The sequence below is a fragment of the Cynocephalus volans genome, chromosome 8 (genome assembly GCF_027409185.1).
Source record: "Cynocephalus volans isolate mCynVol1 chromosome 8, mCynVol1.pri, whole genome shotgun sequence".
NCBI classification, from domain to species: Eukaryota; Metazoa; Chordata; class Mammalia; order Dermoptera; family Cynocephalidae; genus Cynocephalus; species Cynocephalus volans.
Window position 1 is genome coordinate 45,906,938 of NC_084467.1, and position 21,380 is coordinate 45,928,317.

A 21,380-nucleotide genomic window follows, 5' to 3' on the forward strand; every position below is an offset into this window, starting at 1 on the left:
CTGCTGGAATTGAAGTTTTCCTTGGTTTCCCAGTGTCTGGATAGTACATGCAAGCCTGCAGCTCCAGGATGGGTGGAAAACAACTTTACATTCATGTAAATAATGTCATCTTGCCCTATAACCAAGGCCCGAAATACCAAATAACCATAAGAAAAGAGGGAACTCATGTGACCCTGGGTGTTACCAGGACCACTCTCTCCCAAGTGAGCTAAACAGCTGGTCCTTCCTTGTTTGCTTTTTGAAGGATAATAACATATTAATTTTAGACTTTGCTGACTTAACTATGAATGTTAAAATCATTAGAGTAACCTTAAAGAATAGACATGGAATCTAAAACTTCCAAAAAAATGGAAAGGGGGACAAAGGAGTGAGAGAAGAAAGACAAATTCGGTAATCCAAAAGAAAATATGAGAAGGGAAAAAAATAAAATGAAAAAGGAAAGTTCTGCTTGTGGTAATGGCAAAGTAGCTCCTATCAGAACAACTGTCATACAGATAACAATTATGAACTCTGGACAAACTATAAAAAATCACCACCTGAAAACTCTGGAAAGAGACCAAAAACAGGAGGAAACTAGAGGGAAGCAAGAATTTAGAAGTAACAATTACCAGGTGCAAAAATATTTAAAATCTCGCAAACATAATATTGAACCGAAGAAGTCAGAAACAAAAGAGTACGTGCTGTATAATTCCATTTATATAAGGTACACAAATATGCAAATCTAAACTATGATGTTAGCAGTCATCATAGTGGTTACCCTGGGTGGGGGTTAGTGATGGGAGGGGGCACAAGAGGGTTTCTGGGGTCCTGATGATATTCTGTTTCTAGATGTGGGTGCTGGGTACATGGGCATCTTCATGTGGTGAAAACTGATGTGCAGTTTTCCGTGTTAAATGAAAATTGTAGGAGGCCATTGTTTTGGACAATGTTCCTGCACTAGGCTCCAACAGATCAGCCTAAAAACCCAAATGGAGTCACCCATGCTAATGTTTCGCATCACCAAACCCAAACTAAGTTGTCTGACCTTCCAAGAAATCAGGGGAGATAACAGGCTATCTCCCAAACAGGCCATTTTAAATCTGCCATAGGCATGATAATGAAGTTCCTTCTGCTTTAATTCTAACACAAAAAGACAGCCTGAGGTAACCTGATGTTAACCAACCAGTTGTTTTTTCTATTGTTCTGTTTTTTGTCCACACCTTACAAGGAAAGTAACTTTGAAATGACCAGTCCTCTTGGTCTTTGTTTGTGCCTTGTTCAACTGTTTTTTTCTGTCTATACAGGCAATCTCTTTTTTGCTATGCTCTTCAGAACCCATATTCAATTTTATGGAATGAAGTGTTGCCCAATTCTAAAATCACAACAAAGCAATTGAGATCTTTAGCTAAATTTGTTGTAATTTTATTCTTTTGAGATCTGTATACAATTTTGTATATATAATGCTTCAGTACAAATTAAAACTTTCTTCTTTTTATATTTATTTATTCATTTATCTATCTATCTATTTATTTATTTATTATTAATTATTTTTTAAAAGATGACAAGTAAGGGGATCTTAACCCTTGACTTGGTATTGTCAGCACCACGCTCTCCCAAGTGAGCCAACTGGCCATCCCTATATAGGGATCCAAACCCATGGCCTTGGTGTTATCAGCACTGCACTCTCCCGGGTGAGCCACCGGCCGGCCCTCAAATTAAAACTTTCAAAAAGGGAACAGAGACAAGGTGAACAGGCAGGCAGGGGCAGACTGTGAAGGGGACCAAGGAGCTTGGACGTGATCCTGCAGGCGGTGGGGAGACACTGCAGGTGTTAAGAGGGGAAATGAGTTGTCAGGAAGCTCCCTCATGGCAGGATGCAGGTGGTCCGGAGAGGGGGACACCTGCCCTGTGGGACATAATTTAGAAAGCTGGCCAGAATCTGGGCCTGATGAGGAGGACCCCAGCTAAGACTGAGGGTGTGAGGACAGGACAGATTTGCAGGTAAAATTGGAAGATTCAGTGATTAATTTCAGGCATGAGGTCAGGGGAGGAGAGGGAAGAGTGAAAAAATGTTTCTTGGGAGAGGCTGGTCATGGGAGCCAAAGAGTGAGGGGCCACTGGGGAAGAAGCAGGTCTGTGGGAAGGTTTTTTTTTTTTTTTTTTTGTGGTTGGCCAGTGCAGGGATCTGAAGCCTTAACCCTGGTGTTGTCAACAACATGCTCTAACCAACTGAACTTAGCAGCCAACCCTTGCTCATTGTTAAAAAGGTTTTCTTTAGGAGTAGCAGCAGAACCCTCATTTCCTTATCACAGATCTGCCCTCCTGGCCCAGTCCTCATCCCTGCCCAGCTCAGCACTGTTATCTGTGCCTCCAATGAGCAGGCAGGTGGAGTAGGGAAAAGATCAAGTACTTGGGCATACAGCAGGCGTCCTAGTTTGTGGCCTTGGGCCAATATTTTCCCTCTGTGGGTCTCAGTTTTCTCATGACAGTCCACCTTATTCCAAAGCCCTTGTCACCCCAAGATAAACAGAGGCATAAGATCATATAGTGAGGGGCTTTTATGGGGAGACTTGAATGCCAGGCGAGGAGCTAAGCGTTCATTCAAAATGAGGTCCTTTCCAGGCAGTAGTGGAGGGTCTGAAGGCAAGCCCTTCTCTGAAAACACACCTTCTCTGCTTCCCCCCACTGTGTAGCAGGAGGAGGGGTCTCATTGGCTGGGGACTTCAGGGTCATAGTGACCTCACAAAGACCCTAACACCAGTCTGGGCTGGGGAGAGCCTAGGTAAGCTGAGGGGTGGCTCTGGGAAAGTCCAGGGGTGGGGGCTGCCCGAGGCAGTTACCACCTAGACCCCACCCCTCTGGGTAAAAGTCTCCCTCCTCTGGCTGTAATTCCACAGTTAGAACTTCACACCTTTGGCTCAAAGCTGAATTTTCTGTTACCATGTGGATGCCCCAGGTGGAGGTAACACATTGAACCTTACATCAGCAGCACAAGGCTCACAGAGAAAGGGTTTAGGCTATTAAGTCCTGAAAACGTGGTGGGCAGGAGTTGGGGGTGGGGGGAAAGGGGGCAGAAAGCAAAAAGACTCAGGGAGGGAATACCACAGACTGAGGGAAAGAGAAGGCAGAGGACCTGGAAACCAGACTGTCTTTTTCGCAAGTCCTCCATTCTACCCTCACCCAGGGGGAGGCAGGGGTGGCAGGGATGCACATGTACTGAGGGCCTACTGTGGGCCAGGCACTGTGATCATCACTTCACGTGCGTTGTCTCATTTGGAGTATTGGGATGAATGCTTAGAGTGGCGAGGCCACCTGCCTAGGCTCACGCAGCTGGTGAGAGACAGAGCAGGTTTCAAATTCAGGTCTATCTGACTACAAAGCCCTAGATTTTAACATTATAGCTGGGCATCAGGAGAGGTGCCTTGTTTTCACTGGACTTTCCTCTAGCATAGGGGCCTAAGAGCAGCAGAGATAATGGGGAATGAGAAACAGGAAGATGTGATTCCACTGAGTGATTTGTGCCTCGCACATCTCTGGGGTATTGTGGGGCAAACTGTGAGTTGAGAGGACCTGGGTTTAAATTCTGACTCTACCACTTGCTGGGGACTTTGCAAAAATCACTTTGAACTCCTGAACAGTATGAATGAACATGCCAGTAAGGGAGGATCAAGATATCCATCTTGAGTTGTCATTCATTCACTCACTCATTCATTCATTTGTTCACTCATTCATTCCCTTACTCCATGAACATTTTATTTTTTATTTTTTATATTTTAAAATTTATCAATATACAATGTAGTTGATTTTTGTGTCCCTTTACCAATTCCTCCTTTCCCCCCTCCTCTCCCTCCCTCTGCTCCCTATCAACAGCATATCTGTTCACTTACCTTAACAAGTTCAAGGAATCCATGAACTTTTTCTAACCTCCCATGTATGCCAGGCACTGTGCTATGTGCTGGAAAATAGCAGTAACAAGACAGTGAGATACCCACCGAGCTTATCTTCTAGTGAGTGGAGACATACAAGTAAGCAGGGTGATCCTCTGACACTGAGTAATCATGATGAGGGTGCCTCACCCACATTTGGTGGTCCCAGGAAGACTCCCTGGAGGAAGAAACATCTAAGCTGGTGTCTGAAATGTGACTAAATTAGATGATAGTTAGAGGAAGTGATTAAAGTTTAGGTGGGTAATCTTGGAAAAGTTTACAGAAAGAGTGTTGGCAAAAGACCCAAGGCAAGAGAGGGGCCAACACATTGGAGGCACTTGGAGAAGTTGAGAGTGGTTCGAGTATGGGGTGCAAGGCCGGGGAAGGGAATGGATGTAGCTGGAGAGATGGAGGGGCCAGGCCTGTGGGTTGAGGGCCTGGTAATGAAACACAGATATCAGACTGCAGATGAGGGTGTCTCCACTCATGGCCTGTCCACCAGATATGTGATTATCACTTTGGATAGAGGAGGTAGGGAGAGAGCTTGATAAAACACTGATTCCTGGGTCCCCTCAGAGCTACAGAGTGGAGTCTCTGTGTGTGAGGCCTGGGAATATATCTTTTAAAAAACATAAGCTCCCCCTACATCCCGCAGTCTGAGAACCCATGAGAAGTCGTAAAAGGGTTATAAAAGGGGAAAGTTATAGTTGGATTTACAGGCATTTTTCCTTCCTCTGAGGATGTTTTTATTTTTCTTTCATTCCTGAAGTATAGTTATGCCAGATGTAGAATGTGCATTTGACAGTTTTTTTCTTTCAGCACCTGAAAAATGTGTGTCACTTCCTTCTGGTCTCTATGGTTTCAGATAAGAAATCTGTTGTCATCTGAATTAGTGTTCTCCTATAGATAATGCTCTGTGGTTGCTTTTAACATTTGTAACTTGATTGTGATGATGGTGTCATGGGTGTGTATATACGTCCAAACTCATCAAAATGTATACATTAAATATGTGCAATTTTTTGTATATCAATTATACCTCAATAAAGCTAAAACATTTCAGTTTTTTTTTTTTTTTTTTTAAAGATGACCGGTAAGGGGATCTTAACCCTTGACTTGGTGTTGTCTACACCATGCTCACCCAGTGAGCAACCGGCCATCCCTATGTGGGATCCGAACCCGTGGCCTTGGTGTTATCAGCACCGCACTCTCCCGAGTGAGCCACGGGCCAGCCCGACATTTCAGGTTTTTAAAAAATAACTATTAATTTCAGTAATTGTCTTTAATAACTTCTCTTTTTTCATTGAGATTTTCTGTTTTTTAATTTATTTCAAAAGAATTTGTAATTGCTTGTTGAAGCATTTTTATGAGGATTGCTTTAAAATCCTTGCCACAAATTCCAACATTTGATTCATCTCAGTTTTGATGTTAGATGATTATCTTTTCTCATGATGATATTTTCTTAGTTTTTGTATTATGTGTGATTTTTTTACTGCATCCTCAACATTTAAGATATTAAGTTACTCTTGATCATAAGTAAATCATCTATTCTGGCAGGCAGTCACTATGTTAAGTTTTAGTGTGTAGGTTCTGGCATACTTTTGTGGATTGTAGTTCTGATGACAGTTTTCAGAGTCCTAATCCTCTCCATTTTTCTGGGATTGCTGAGGTTTCTGATCATTCTTGCTGATGATGGCTAAAGTAGCAGAAGTCACTTCCCAGAGCCACCTGTTGTCATTGGGGGGTGGGGCAGAAGGGCCAGGGGCTGAGGGTTCTTGCAAGGTCTCTACTGCTGGATGGAGGCCCAGAGATGCAGGCTGTGCTGATATTGCCCCTGCAGGTAGATTGTCCTGCTGCTGCCCCAGGTATGGGGTAGGGATTGGGGCTCCCTCTCTGTTGGGCTTCCCCTTCCTGGTCCTTTGGCCATAGAGAGCAGGCTTTTTTTCCCTTCTTTTTTTGAATGCATGTTTATGCTTTTGGCAGATCTTTTTGGTGGCCTCTCTGGTATTCAGTTTGAGATATATAGGAGATAAAAAGAAAACCCCAGGGAGCGCATCATAGTGTCATTCCTCAAATTCTTAGATTCCTAGCCAGTCCACTGCCTTCTTTCCAGCTTTCAGAGGCCTTTTATGGTTGTCTATTGAGCTATTTCCAGAATATTTTGTTTTTAGAAGGGAGGAGCAGAGAAAAGTGAATCTATACCCTCTTGTCTGTCACATGCATTTCCAAAAATTGTGATACAATACACATAGCATCAAACTTATCATTAGTTACATTTAGTACATTCATAATGTTGTGCAACCATTACCACTATCTAGTTCCAGAACACTTTTGTCAATCTAAAAGGAAACCTGGTACCAGTTAAGCAGTCACCTCCCATGCCCCTCTTCCTCTAGCAACCTCTTTTTTCTGCTTCCGTCTGCTTTCTGTCTCTATATATTTGACCATTCTGAATAGTTCATATAAATGGAGTCATACAATATATGGTCTTCTCTCACTAAGCACAATGTTTTCAAAGTTTAGCATGTGTTAGAACTTCATTCCTTTTTATAGCTGAATAATCCATTGCATGAATATACCACATTTTGCTTATTCATTCATCAGTTGGTGGACATTTGGGTTGTTTCCAACTAACTTTGGCTCTTGTGAATACTGCTGCTATGAACATTTGTGTACAAGTTTTTGTTGGAACATATTTTCAACTGACCAGCTGAGTTAACCAGCCAACCCAGATATATGATTTGCACATACTTTCTCCCATTTTTGTAGGTTGTCTTTTCACTTCTTCATAGTGTTCTTTTAGTTTTTTTTTTGTTTTTTTTTTGTTTTTTTTTTGGTGGCTGGCTGGTATGGGGATCCAAACCTGTGAACTTTGGTGTTATAAAGCTGCACTATAACCAACTAAGCTAACCAGCCAGCCCTGATAGTGTCTTTTGATGCACAAAAGTTTTTAATTTTGATGATGTCCAATCTATCTAGTTTTTCTTTTGTTGCTATGCTTTCGCTGTCATATCTAAGAAACCACTGTCAAATCCAAGGTCATGAATATTCACTCCTACCTTTTCTTCCAAGAGGTTTAGCTCTTATATTAGGTTCTTTAACTGATTTAAGTTAATATTTATATATAATGTGGGGTAGGAGCCCACCTTTATTCTTTTGCATGTCAATATCCAGCTGTCCCATCACCATTTGTTGAAGAGACTGTTCTTTCCCCATTGAATGGAGTTACCACCCTTGTTAAAAATCAAATGACTATACATGCATGGGTTTATTTCTGAACTCTCAATTTTATTCTATTGATCTATATGCCTATTCTTATGCCAGTACCACACTGCTGCATGCAATTTTCAAGCAAGATCTTTGTGGTTCACTTTGGAAAATGGTTTGTTGGGAGTTGGCCAAAATATGGGGACCTCTGTTGAGTGGACAATTACAAGATACAGCCCTAAGGCAATGAGGTTCTGGCAGTGGTAATGGTGACATGGGGAGAGATTTGAGAGCTGTTCTGGAGCTAGAATTAGCAAAACTCGGCCAAAATTGGGTGCAGCAAGTAAGAAAGAGAGTAGTCAAGAGTGATGTTGTTTCTGGCTTGGATGGTAGCACCAGTGCCTTGCAATGGAGGAGACTGGGAGGGTCCTATTTAGGGGAGACATGCAGAGTTCTGTTTTGGATTCTATGGGAATTAGGTTCCCCAGTGTCAGATGTTGTGTGTATGCATATGTGTGTGTCACTAGTACTCACCCAAGTGCTTAACACATTCTGGGCTCATCTGATAAACATGTTCTCAATGAAGAACTACAAGATCTATTGATAGCTCCACCCTCTGAAGTTCCGAGCAAGCCTTGTCCAGGGCCTGGAAGAGTTCATTAAGGTGGGGGACAGAGGACGGCAACCAGTCAGTGATTCTCTCAGTCTTGGACAGGACTTGCTGTTTTATGGCCATGCTCCACCCTCCCCATTTATGGCCCTAGGACTTGGGGCAAAGGCCAATAAGCAGCTTGTGTCAGGAGTAAGGAGTAAGCTCCTTTTGCTCCTCTGAGTCCCACCCAAGCCCCTCAACAGCCACTGCTTCTCCCATCACACAATGTCTGTTTGGTGCAGGGCAAGCTGTGGACTGCCCTAGTCACTGTCAGGCAGCTCTGAAGACTCACCTGTTGCAGGATGGAGGAGGAGAACTGAGGGAACAGGAGAGCATGGGGGAGATCTGGTCTCTTCTCGTGGAAGAAGGAGGGCCAGCCAGGGTTAAGACCTGTGCCCTTCTGCCCAGTGACCTGGTACTGTGGGGTGGGGATGTGGAGGTTATCACTGTCTTCCATAGCCCAAACCAGTCAGGTCTTCCAAGATCCTACTCACTGCCTTGTAGGCTGCACCAACCCACAGTTTCCCAGGCTGAAAATGCATCTCTTTGGTAACTATGGCCCATGTGTGTGTGTGAGAGAATGTGTGTGTGTGTGTGTGTGTGTGTGTGTGTGTGTGTGTGTGTGTGTGTGTGTGTAGGGGGAGCTGGTTAACAGACATGCATGACTGGCCTGTAGACTGCGCAGCAGGTGTTGCAAAGCCACACTTCTGTGACTTGTTTTCCTTCTCCTCCTAGGGGTCCACTCCTGTTTAAGAACACCATGCGTGCAGGTGAGCTGTTTTTACAATTCCCGCAGAGCGGGTGGCCCAGGGGTGGAGTGGGGTAGTGGAGGACTGGGGAGTTCACCAGCAGTTAGATTGCTAGTTGAAGCAGGCTCTGTGTTGATGACCCTCACACATTCTCCATGTAGCTTGCTTCACCCAGAATGGGCAAATTGTTGAGGGCGGTAGGCAGCTGTGATAATGTTGCTTTGATAATCTAGTGCCCTGGCCACTTGCCGAGTAGTTCTAGCAACTTAGCGATTTGTCTCTGGCTTGGAGCACCAAATCTTCCAAGGCTCAGAGATCCTTGTTGGTGAACTTAGGTCACCAAGTCACGTGGCCAACCAGTAAGGAGGCTTCTCCTTCCCTTTTTCTACCTTAAAGTGGAAGAGGCTCCTCATTTGTCTATTTGTAGACTTCTCACTGTGTACCTGTGTCTGTGCTAGGACCTGGGGATCCCCAGAGACCAAGATATACACATCTATTGCCACTGCAGAGCTCATCCCCAGGAAGGACTCGACACTAAATGAGCCATTGGAATAAAGTGTGATGAGCATTTTGCTAGGAGGAGTGAGACTGGCAAAGGATGAGGGGAGGAGGTTCTAAGCTGAGGGAACTGCATTTGTCCAGGGCCACAAGCTGAGGGACAGCAGGTTGTGTCAAAGAAGTGAAACGTGTGGGATGTGGCTGGAACCAAAAGAGCAAAGAGGAGAGCAGGGTGTGATGGGGCTGGAAAGGTGGGCGGGCACAGTCACCAATGACCTTGTAAGTTACAGCACAGGGCCTTCATCTGGAGGACAGTGGGAGACATGGCAAGGCTTTAACAGATGTGACATGGCCACATTTGTCTCTTCTCCCTCTCTCAGGAGTACTGCAGGGAGCTTTGCAGTTGGCTATTGGAACGAAGGGAGCAGTAGCATTGAGAGAACTCCAGACTGGACATGGCCCTGAGTCCAGTGGCTAGTTGCATCCTCCATGAAGACCCAGAGATGACACCAAGTCTCAATTCCTCTGGGGCCCCAGGCTTAGGTTCTGGTGGTATCCCTGGGCTCAACCCAGACATGGCTCTTGTTCCTATCTTGAATCTACCCCTGAGTCCTGACTCAGATCTCATTCCAGACCTTAGTCCAACTCTGAGTCCTGTCTCAGGAGAGGCCACTGGCCTGGTGTCTGACAAGACCCCCAGACCCAGTGAGAGCAGGGATGTGGCTCCAGCCTCACCCCAGATCATCTGTTCCTGCTCTGGCGAAGCCCTGGATCTGGATTCAAACCCCATCCTGAGCCCTAGCTCTGCTGAGGCCCCTGGCTTGAGCTCAGGGAACCATTCTGGGTCCAATTCTGAGGAGGCCTTCAAGTGCCACTCAAGCAAGATTTTTGATTTGGGTCAGAGTAACTCCAATCCTTCCAGGTCTGAATTAAACCCATTTCTAAGGCCCTGTTCAAGAGAAGCTGTGATTCCAGGCAGCTGCATCTCCAGGCAAGGCTCAAAAGCACTCCTTATTCCAGCCTCAATCTCTTCTCTGGATCCTGACTCCAGCCAGCTGTTCAGCATGGGCTCAAGAAACAATTCCAAGCTGAACCTGAGTGTAGCTCCAGATTCTTGTGGGACCCTAATCCCCGACACCAATGAGACCATCACTTTGGCTTCACATAATACCTCTGGGTCTGTTTCCAAAGGAGCTTTTGGTGCAACCTGGAGCACAAGTTCTAAGGGAACCACCAATGTGGCTTCAAACGGCCATCACAGATCTGAATTGAACATGACTGTCACTCAGGCCTCGTATGTGGCCCTGATTCCCAGCTCCAGTGATGGTGTCAGCCTTCACTCCAGCATCCACAGACCCAACTCCACCCTCTCTCCAGCCTCGTGCGTGACCCTGACTCTAGGGTCCAATGAGACTCTGAGCCTGGGCTCCAGCCTTATGTTCAGTGACACCTCCACCTTAACACTGAGCAGCCAGCAGGATTGTTCCGAGGGTAACAGCATCCCCACCATACCCCTGGAGAATCTGGAGAGTTGGGACAAGGTGAGCCAGTGCCTGCTGGGGCTCCCCACCTCCAGTACCACCGACGACACTACAGCCTTCCAAAGCACCCCTGAGGGTGAGTAAGGCAGGGGCAACAGCCCCGGAGAGGGCACTGACCAAGAACTCTGCATTCAGACTAGAGCAGGGAGGGGAGAGGAGAGGTGAGGAGGGGAACAGCATGCCGCAGATAAATACACTATATTAATTACACACAAGAGATCTAGAACTTGGCCTCTGCTAGCCATGTGACTTGAGACAAGCTACTTAGTCTCGCTGAGCTTCAATTTGACCCGTTCCGAAGTTTGACTCGTGGAACAGGCAGGCTCTAGGCTCAGCTTATCTCTACTGAGATTTTGTGGGCCCCACCTGGGTGGAGCCTTGGGGTCCTGTCTGGATCCCTGCCTCACTCCTGATATGAAGGAGTGCTGTAAATTAATCCCCTGTCAGTTTCTGAGGCTGTAAATATTGTCTTCCAATCTTTTTTTTTGTTCAGCTGCCAATATACTATGACTTTTAGAAAAACCATAGATTTGTAAATGTGTGTTCCTAGCAGCTAGGATAAAATCCCTCTTTAAATTTCTCCTCAAAATTGCCTTAGCTATTAGTAGACCTTTATTCTTCTTTATACATTTTAGAATGTATTTGTCTGTCCTCAAAAAAGACTTGCTGACATTTTTATTAGAATGTTACTAATTTAGGGCCGACCCCGTGGCTTCCTCGGGAGAGTGCGGCGCTGGGAGCACTGAGGCCGCTGGTTCGGATCCTACATAGGGATGGCCGGTGCTCTCACTGGCTGGGCGCGGTGTGGGCGACACCACACCAGGGGTTGCAATCCCCTTACTGGTCACACACACAAAAAAAGAATGTTACTAATTTAACCACCTATTCAAGTTTTCCTTTATGTAGAATGTATGCTTTACTGGAATTTAAAAAATTCTCCATAGAGGTCCAGTGCGTTCTTTGACATGTTAATCCTAGATACTTTATAGTTTTTATTGCTGTCATGAATCATATCTTATTTTCCAGTACAATTCCTGTTTGGTACTGATAATTCTGATGATGTAGAGGAAATTTGTTTCTGCAAGTTTATCTTTTTTTAAAGCAACTTTACTGAGATATAATTTACTATGTTGATACAATTCACCCTTTTAAAGTATACAATTTAAAGGCCATATTATATACACAGAATTGTGCACCCATCACCACAATCAATTTTAGAACATTTTCATCTACCCCCCAAAAAGAAATGCTATAACTCTTAGACATCACCCCCAACCCATGTCCTAGGCAAACACTAATCTACTTTATGTCTCTGTAGTTTGTCTACTTTGGACATTTTATATAAATAGAATCATGCAATATGTGGCCCGTTGTGACTGGCTTCTTTCACTTAGCATGATGTTTTCAACATTCATTCTGTTGTGGTATGTATCCATACTTCATCCCTTTTTATGGCTGAATAATATTCCACTGTATGGACATACCACATTTTGTTTATGCCATTTTATTTATTTACTTATTTATATATTCATTTATTGGCTGCTGGCCGGTACAGGGAATGAACTTTTGGCTATTTTAATTAATGCTACTATGAATGTTCATGTGCAAGTTTTTGCATAGAAATAAGACGTATATCTGGGAGTGGAATTGCTAGGTCATATGGTAATTCTATTTTAATTATTTGAGGAACTGCAGACTGTTTTCCACAGCAGCTGTACCAATTCACATTCCCACCAGCAGTGTATGAGCGTTCCAATTTTGCCATGTCCTCACCAACACTTGTTATTGTCCATATTTTTTTTCCCTTTGGCAGCTGGCTGATATAGGGATCAGAACTGTTGTCTGTCATTTTGATTATAGCCATCCTACTATGTATGAACTGGTATTTCATTGTGATTTTGATTTGCATTTCGCTGATGGCTAATGATGTTGAATATCTTTTCATATGTTTATTGGTCATTTGTGTATCTTCTTTGGAGAAATGTCAATTAAAATCCTTCACCAATTTAAAAAATTGGGTTACCTTTCTTTTAATTATTGAGTTGTAAGAGTTTTTTATATATTCTAGATAAGGTTCATCAGATACATGATTTTTTAATATTTTATCCTACTCTGTGGGTTGTCTTTGCACTTTCATGAAGTTGTCCCTTTTTATGTTTTGTTTTGTTTTTAAGAAAATGTAATTTAAGTAATATTTTTTTACATTCTAGGATGTTTTTGCAGAGCAGTTGGGAGGGAGGGGGAGAGGGGATGGGGAAGGCAACGTGATGGAAAAAGGAGGAAGGAGGAGGGGCAGGATTGAGGCCTATGGCACCCCCCTCATTCCCACAGGGAAGACTGGGGGGCTTCTAGCAGTGGCTTGGTCATAGCTGGGCTGGGTGCAGATGTCAGGGGGGTGTGGAAAAAGCCCTCTTCCCACCACCCCCCCAGCTCAGGAACCCAGGCCCTTCTTATTGCAGCATGATGGTTGTTGCTGGGCTGGTTGCATGTATTGGGGTGCCATGACCAAGGCCCTCTGTCCCCCATCACTCTGGCTCAGGAGAGCCCAGGGTGCTTCCTACGGCAGCTTGGTGGTCGTTGCTGGGGTGGTTGCACATGTTGGGGAGGTATAGCCAAGGCCCTCATCCCCCACCCTTGGGACTGGTTGCAGGAGTCAGGGGGCATGGCTGAGGCCCCCAGCCCTCTTCCCTTTCTGGCTTGGTAGCCCAGGGGACTTCCAGTCCTTCTAGGTGTTATAGGTGTTCTTTGGTGTAATGAGACCTTTACTAGTTAATATCAAACTTTGTCTCTGGTTGCAGGTACTTTGTTTTTTCTTTCAGTTCTGTGTTGGATTATTTGCTGTTCCCACCACTTAAACTCTGCGCTGGAACTAATTTGTTGTCCTTTGCTTACTTCTAAAACAGGGGAACTTCCTGTGGGGACCAGTAATTGAGCTGTGTGGTCTAGCTAAATTGCTGCTTTGCTGTTGATTCCCTAGGGAAGGCTTTTTGTGCAGCTCAGGTTCTAATGGCTGACTGTATAGGTACTTCCAGGTCTAGTTAGATCTGGTGCACCTGGGTTGTGTAGAAACTCTGGTCTGGACCTCAGTCTTTTCATCAAACTGCACCCCATGTGATTCTATATTCGTGACCAGTCCTCTGAGTGGTCCAATGCTGATTGGGGGGCAGATCAGCTGTCCTTGCTGTGCCCCAGTGTTCTCCTGGTGGGCCCGTCTCCTCCACTGCCCGTGCTGCAAACAGTTCCCATGAGACAGGCTCTGCTCTGGTCTCTTGCAATGATTCACCGGCCTCTGAGTGGCTCCTTTTTATATTTGTTATGGCTCTTCAGTCCTATGTGGGTTCTCAGGAATGCTATTAGTGGTATTGCTGGCCTGGGGGCCACCAAGGCCCTCTTCTCTCCTGCTGCCTCCAAGCAACCTCATCTGAAGGGCACAGCTGTGGCTTTTGCCAGCTCCTGCTCCACGTGTTCAGCAGCTCCAGCCTGGAAGTGGCTGGGGCTTGAAACAGTCAGAGTGTTTTTTTTCTTTCTCTCATCGTGGCTTCTCCCACCTTCATGTATGCTGTAAGTTTCTCGTCCTCTTCCCCTAAGCTCTAGCAGCCCCAGCTTGGCTGTCTTTGCTTGTTTATAGTTGTAAATTGGTTGATTTGTGAGAGAGAGTGACACCGGGGACCGTCTATTCCACCATCTTGACTGGAACCTGATGGTATCCTTTGAAACACTAAAGTTTTTAATTTTGATAAACTCCAACTTACCTAATTTTTTTTTTTTTATTGTTTGTGATTTTGGTGTTATATTTAAATAAACCATCGTCTAATCCAGGGTCATAAAGTATTATGCCTATGTTTTCTTCTAAGAGTTCAGTAATTTTAGTTCTTACATTTAGGTCTTTGATACATTTTGAGTTAATTTTTGTATATGGTGGGAGGTAGGGGTCAAACTTCATTTTTTTCATGTGAATGTCCAGTCATTATTGTGATGTAATTCACAAACCACATAATTCATCCATTTAAAGTGTATAATTCAATGGTTTTTGGTATCCTTGGTATCCACTTTTTAATTATTAATTTTTTAAAAATGTAGCAAAACATATATGATGTAAATTTGCCATTTTAACCATTTTTGGGGGAGCGGGGCATCTGGCCAGTACAGGGGTCCAAACCCTTGACTTTGGTGTTCCAATACCACACTCTAATCAACATTTTAACCATCTTTAATTATGCAATTCAATGGCATTAGTTACACTGGCCACGTTGTGCAACCATCACCAGTATTTTCAAAACTTTTTCATCACCCCAAACAGAAACTCTAACCATAAAGAAATAACTTCCCATTCCTCTCCCTGCAGTCCCTAGTAAGCCCCAATCTACTTTCTGTCTCTGTGGAGTTGCCTGTTCTAGGTACCTCATGTGAGTGGAATTGTACAGTATTTGTCCTTTTGTGTTTGGTGGATTTCACTTAGCATAGTATTTTCAAGGTTCATCCTTGTTCGCATGCATGAATACTTCATTCCTTTATGTGGCTGAATAATTTTCCATTGTATGTATATACCACGTTTCGCTTGTTCATTCATGTGTGCTTGGGTAGTTGAGTTGCTTCCATATTTTAGCTATTAGGAATAATGCTGCTACAAACAAGGGTGTAAAAATATCTTTTCGAGACTCTATTTTCGATGTTTTGGGTGTATACCCTGAGGTGGAATTGCTGAATCATATGGTAATTCTATTTTTAATTTATATTTTGACTTGGAACATAATTGATTATACATATTTATGGGGTACAGAGTTGACTATCAGTACCTGTATTTGGTATGTGATGATCAAATCAACACTACTAGCATGTTCATCATTACATATTGTCATTATTCTTTGTGTCCCTTAAATTTTTGAGGAACTGACATACTGTTTTTCCCAGCGGATGGACACTTGAGTTGTTTCATGTTTAGGCTACTATGAATAATGCTGCTATAAACACTGGCTTACAGGTATCTGTTTGAATCCTTGCTTTCAGTTCCTTTAGGTATATACCTTGGAGTGGCATTGCTGGGCCCTATGGAAGTTCTAGGTTTAGCTTTTGGAGGAATGATCAAACTATTTTCCATAGCAGCTGCACCATTTTACATTTTCTCCAGCAATGTAGGAGGGTTCCAATTTTTCTATGTTCTTGCCAACACTTGTTATCCTTTTTAAAAAAAAATAATAGCCACCCGAAAGTGTGTGAAGTGATATCTCATTGTGGTTTTGATTTGCATTTCCATAATGACTAATGATGTTGAACAACTTTTCATGTGCTATCTTCTCTGAAGAAATGTCTTTTCAGATCCCTTGCCCTTTTTTTTCTTTCCTTTTTTTTTTTTTGGAAGCTGGCTGATATGGGGATCAGAACCCTTGACCTTGGTGTTATAACACCACACTCTAACCAACTGAGCTAACCAGCCAACCCTTGTCTGTTTTTGAATTTGTTTGTTTTTCTGTTGTTGAATTGTAGGAGTTCTTTATGTATTCTGGATGTTAATCCCTTATCAGATATATAATTTGTGAATATTTTCTCCCATTCTGTGGGTTGTCTTTTCACTCTCTTGATAGTGTCCTTTGATTCACAAAAGCTTTTAATCTTGATGAAATCCAATTTATCTATGTTTTCCTTTATTGCCTGTGCTTTTGTTGTTGTATCCAAGAAGTTATTGCCAAATCCAATGTCATTAAGATTTTCCCCCATGTTTTCTTCTATAAGTTTTAGAGTTTTAGTTCTAAGTTTAACTCTTTGAGTTAACTTTTGTATATATGAGGTTATTTCAAGAAGTTCATGGAAAGATTAACATTATCTTTCAATTCTATTTTTCCATGAAATTTTTGAAGTACCCTCATATATAAAGTAAGGGTCCAACTTCATTCTTTATTTTTTATTAAAAAGCTTTCCCCCCAATTTTTTTTGTGTTGCAAAATACACATAACATAAAATTTACCATCCTAGTCATTTTTAAGTGTACAGTTCATGGTATTAAGTACATTCATAATGTTCTGCAGCCATCACCACCATCAATCTCCATAACTCTTTTCATCTTGTAAAATTGAAACTCTACGCTCATTAAAGAATAACTCCCCATATCCCTTCCCCCAGAGTCTGCCAGCCACCATTCTACTCTCTGTCTCTATGATTTTGACTACTCTAAATACTTCATATACCAACTTCATTCTTTTGCCTGTGGATATCCAGTCTTCCTAGCACTATTTGTTGAAAAGACTGTCCTTTACCCAGTGAATGGTTTAGAACCTTTGTCAAAAATCAATCAACCGTATATGTGAGGGTTTATTTCTGGATTCTCTCTTCTATTCCATTGGCCTATATGTCTGTACTTATGCCACTACCACACTGTTTTGGTCACTATAGCTTTGTAGTAAGTTTTGGAATCAGAAAGTATGAGTCCTCCAACTTCATTTTTCTGTCAAGATTCAAAGTCAATCTTTGTTTTTTAATAGGAGCATTTTATCCACGTGCATTTTTAAAAGAAACATATTTTCAGATTGTATTAGCCTTTTAAAAACTTTTCTGAGGTATCAGTAAAATATGTAAAATGCACTACTAATCTCAAGTGTACAGCTTAATGAATATTTACACATGCATATATTCTGGTAACTACCACTCAGATCAAGACAGAGATCTTTTCCAGCAGCTCAGAAGCTTCACTTGCATCTCTTTCCAGTCAATATCTCTTCTCCTGGGAGAGGGTTTCTCAACCTCAGCACTACTGACATTTCATGTTGGGTGATTCTTTGTTGTACACGTGTGTGTCGGGGGTGGGCACTGTTCCGTGCATTGTAAGATGCTTCCATCCCTGGACTCCACTCAGTAGATGTTAGTAGCAACCCCACACTGCCACCCTCAAGTCATGAAAACCAAGTGTTTCTAGACATTGCTAAATGTTCCATGGGAGGCAAGATTGCCTTTGGTTGATAACCACTGCCCTGGAGGAAGCAATTCTTCTGACTTGCATCACCACAGATGAGTTTTACCTGTGCTTTAACTTGTTATCAATAGAGTAATACTATATTTACTGTTTTGACTCTGGCCTCTTTAGCACAATATTATGTCTGTCAGATTCATCCATATTGTTGCATGTATCAGTAGTAAATTCTTTATTGTTCTGTGGTATTCAATTGTATGAATATACTACAACTTGTTTATCCGTTCTGCTGATGGACATTAGAATTGTTTCTACTTTTTTTGATATTATTAATAAAGTTTCTATGAACATTTTTGTACATCACTTTTTGTGCACAGATATACTTATTTGTCTAGGAGTAGAATTTCTGAGTCATCACATAGACATATTTATAGCTTTAGTAGCTATTGCCAAACAGTTTTTCCAAGTGGTTGTCTTAGTCTGTTTGTGTTAGTATAACAAAATGCCTGAGACTGGGTAATTTATAAACAACAGAAATTAATTTTCCACAGTTCTGGAGGCTGGGAGGTCCGAGATCAAAGTGCCATTCGGTGTCTAGTGAGGACCTTCTTGCTGCGTCCTCACATGGCAGAAAGTGGAAGGTCAAAAAGGTGCTGAATGCTGTGTGAAGCTCTTTTATAAGGGCCTTAATCCTAGTCACAAGGGAGAAGCTATCATGACCTAATCACCTCCTAAAGGCGTTAATACCATTGCATTGGTGATTAAGTTTCAACATCAATTTTGAAGGGGACACAAACATTCAAATAATAGCAGTAGTTAGATTAATTTATCCTCCCACAAGCAATGTGAGAATTTCAGTTGTTCCACATTCTCACTTATTGTCAGTTTAAAAAATTTTAGCCATTCTAGGGGGTGTCTTGTGATATTTTATTGTGGTTTTAATTTGCATTTCTTGATGACTACTGATGTTAAGCATCTTTTTATATGATTATTGGCAATTTGTATATCTTCTTCCATGAAGTGCCTGTTTAAATCATCTGCACATTCGAAAAAATTGGGTTGTCTTTTTCTTACTGATTTACGGGAATTCTTTATACGATCTAGATATGAGTTCTTTGTCAGATACGTGTCAATAGATATTTCAATTATTTTTCCAAGTCTGTGACTTGATGAAGTCTTTTGATAAACAGAAGTTCTTAAAAAACACAATTTATCAAATTTTTTGGTTATTACTTTTTATCTCCCTTTTAAAAAATGTGTGCATTTCTAATGGATATGAAAATCATCTCATATTTTCTTCTAGAAGCTTTATTGTTTTGTCTTTCACATTAAGTTTATGATACACCCTGTATTAATTTTGGAAAACAGTGTGAGGAAGGGGCTTAAGGTTCATTTCTTCCTTCCCCCATATCGATATCCAATAGCTCCAGGCCATTTACAGAAAAGACCCTACTTTACCTACTGATTTATGGTGCCACCTTTGATGTAAATCAAGCAACTGTACATATGTAGGTTTATTTCTGGACTCACTCTGCTCCTTTGGTTATTTGTCTACCCTTAACCATTGCCTTAATTGCTGGGTTTAGAGAGTAACTCTTGATATTGAGTAGTGTAAGTCCTCCAACTTTGTTCTTTCTCAAGATTGTCTACTCTAAGAAGCTATTTCCATAAAATAAAATGAAATGAAATAAGAATCTGCTGGCATTTTCATTGGGATTTCACTGAATCTACAATTGATCAATTTAGGGTAGCTTTGTTATCTCTTTAATACTGTGTTTTTCAAGCCATAGTCCATTTAAGTTTAATATAATTATCTGTTTACCATCTCATGTTTGTTTTCTTTGTTCTGTTTGTTCTATGTTTCTTTTCCTTTCCTTTTTTGGCTTTTGGGTGTTTTTTTTTTTTTTTTTTTCCTCTTCCTTATTTCTACTTGTGTGGAAGTTGTACACCATGTTAAGACTTTTAGTGATTTTCAAGAAGCTATAATGTGCATATTTAACTAATCAAAGTTCAAATTAATCAATGCAAATATCCTCCCAGACTGTTTAAGACCTAGGAACACTTTAATCCCATTTAACCCCCTCCTCCCAATTTATATGCTATTGTGGTCATGTATTTTTTTTCTTTTCTTTATGTTGGCAATGCATTTTCATTCTGTCTCTTCCATAAACATATTATTATTTTACATAGTCAATGTTCTTATATTTACCCAAATTACCTTTCATTCATTTCATTCACTTCAAGCATCGCAGAGCTTCCATTTGGGATTAGTCTTCTTTTGCTTGAAGTACATTCTTTAGAATTTCCTTTAGTGAATTCCACTAATGGCAAACTCTTTCAATTTTTGTCTGAAAATGCCTTTATTTCTCCTTTATTCTTTTTAAAAATTTTAAAACAATAAAGGTTTACGATAATCTGCACTATTATCTAGATCTTACCATAGTCTTCATAGCATTTTCCCTCACCTGGCACCTTGTATATTTTTTATTTATTACTTATTATCTGTCTTCCCACTCCCATTAGAATTTGAGTTCCATAAAAGTAAGAACTTTGTTCATTTTAGGGCTGGCCTGTGGCTCACTTGGGCGAGTGTGGTGCTGACAACACCAAGTCAAGGCTTAAGATCCCCTTACTGGTCATCTTTTAAAAAAAGAAAAAAAAAAAAGAACTTTGTTCATTTTAATTAACTGTACCTAAAACTACGCTGGTCATATAGTAGGTACTTAATACATATCTTTTACATTTAAAAAAACCCCAAAACATAGAAAAGTTGAAAGTACAGTATAGAAATCTTTTTTTCCCCTGAATTTGATAATAAGTTGCCAAATGATGCCCCTGAATTGCAGAGACTATTTCTTTCAAAAAAGGACCAAATATAACCACCGTAATCAAGAAATTAACATTGATGCACAGCGGCCATATAATCCTCAGGCCCCATTCGAATGTCACCAATTTTCCCAGTAATGTTCTCTATAGGAAAAGAATCCAGTTCAGAGTCACTCACTGTGTATTTTTTGTCCAGTCTTCTCTGCCTGCTCCAGTCCTCAGCCTTTCCTTGGATTTCATGTCCTTGATACATTTGAAGATCACAGTCAGCTACGTGGCAGGATGTGCCTAAGTCTGATGTTTCCTTATGATCAGTTTCAGGTCGTGCATCTTTGGCAGGAATCGCACAAGAGTGAGGCTGTGTTTTTCTCATTGCATCCTATCTGGTGGCTTGTGGTTTTGATTTGATCCATTACTGATGATGTTCACTTTGATCCCTTGAGTAAGATGATTTCTGCTGAGGTTCTCCACTGTGAAGTCACTATTTCCCCTTTGTAATAAGTATCTTCTGGTGAGGTGCTGTGAAACTATGGAAATATCTCATTCCTCATTAAACTTTCCATTTATTCATTTATTTATATTAGTACAGACTCACTGTTCCTTAGTTTATTCAATGGGCTATAATCTGTTGCTATTATTATTTATTGTGATATTCAAATTTTCCACAGTTGGTCCAATGGAATCCCATTCAAGCAAGCTTTTGTGTCCCTTTGACATGTCACCATAATTCTTTTAGCTTGCTTCCTTGTTTTCTGGTACAAGATGTCTTTGGTTTATTCTGGACTTTCCCAGCCCACGTCCTGGAATCAGCCATTTCTCCAAGGAGCCTTGTTCCTTTCAGTGGACAATGGTATTTAGAAGCCAAGATCTTGGCTCTAGCTGTGTTCACTACTCTTGGAGTGTCTTTGCTTCCCACTATTGGGTCCATCCCCCAGCAGCCTCTGGTGGCCAGGATGTCCCTGAAGTTCCAGGTTCTCATAGGCCCTACTGACCTTGACCTCAGAAGGAGAGAGAGACCATATTTCCTTTGGTGGTCCTCTCAACCCCTTTAAACAAAAGGCTCTATTGGCCCTGCTCAGCTGAGTGCCCATCCCTGGAGCAATC

At 41.8% G+C, this 21,380-nt stretch overlaps 1 protein-coding gene across 1 annotated transcript in view; it reads left to right on the forward strand.

Moving 5' to 3' along the window:
- The first annotated feature begins 9,463 nt into the window (after positions 1-9,463).
- Positions 9,464-21,380, forward strand: part of MROH7 (maestro heat like repeat family member 7) — a 48,556-nt gene continuing 36,639 nt past the window's right edge. Inside the window, exon 1 of the mRNA XM_063106899.1 lies at positions 9,464-10,625. Within this exon, the coding sequence (XP_062962969.1) occupies positions 9,464-10,625 (1,162 nt within the window). The remainder of the gene's footprint in view (positions 10,626-21,380) is intronic.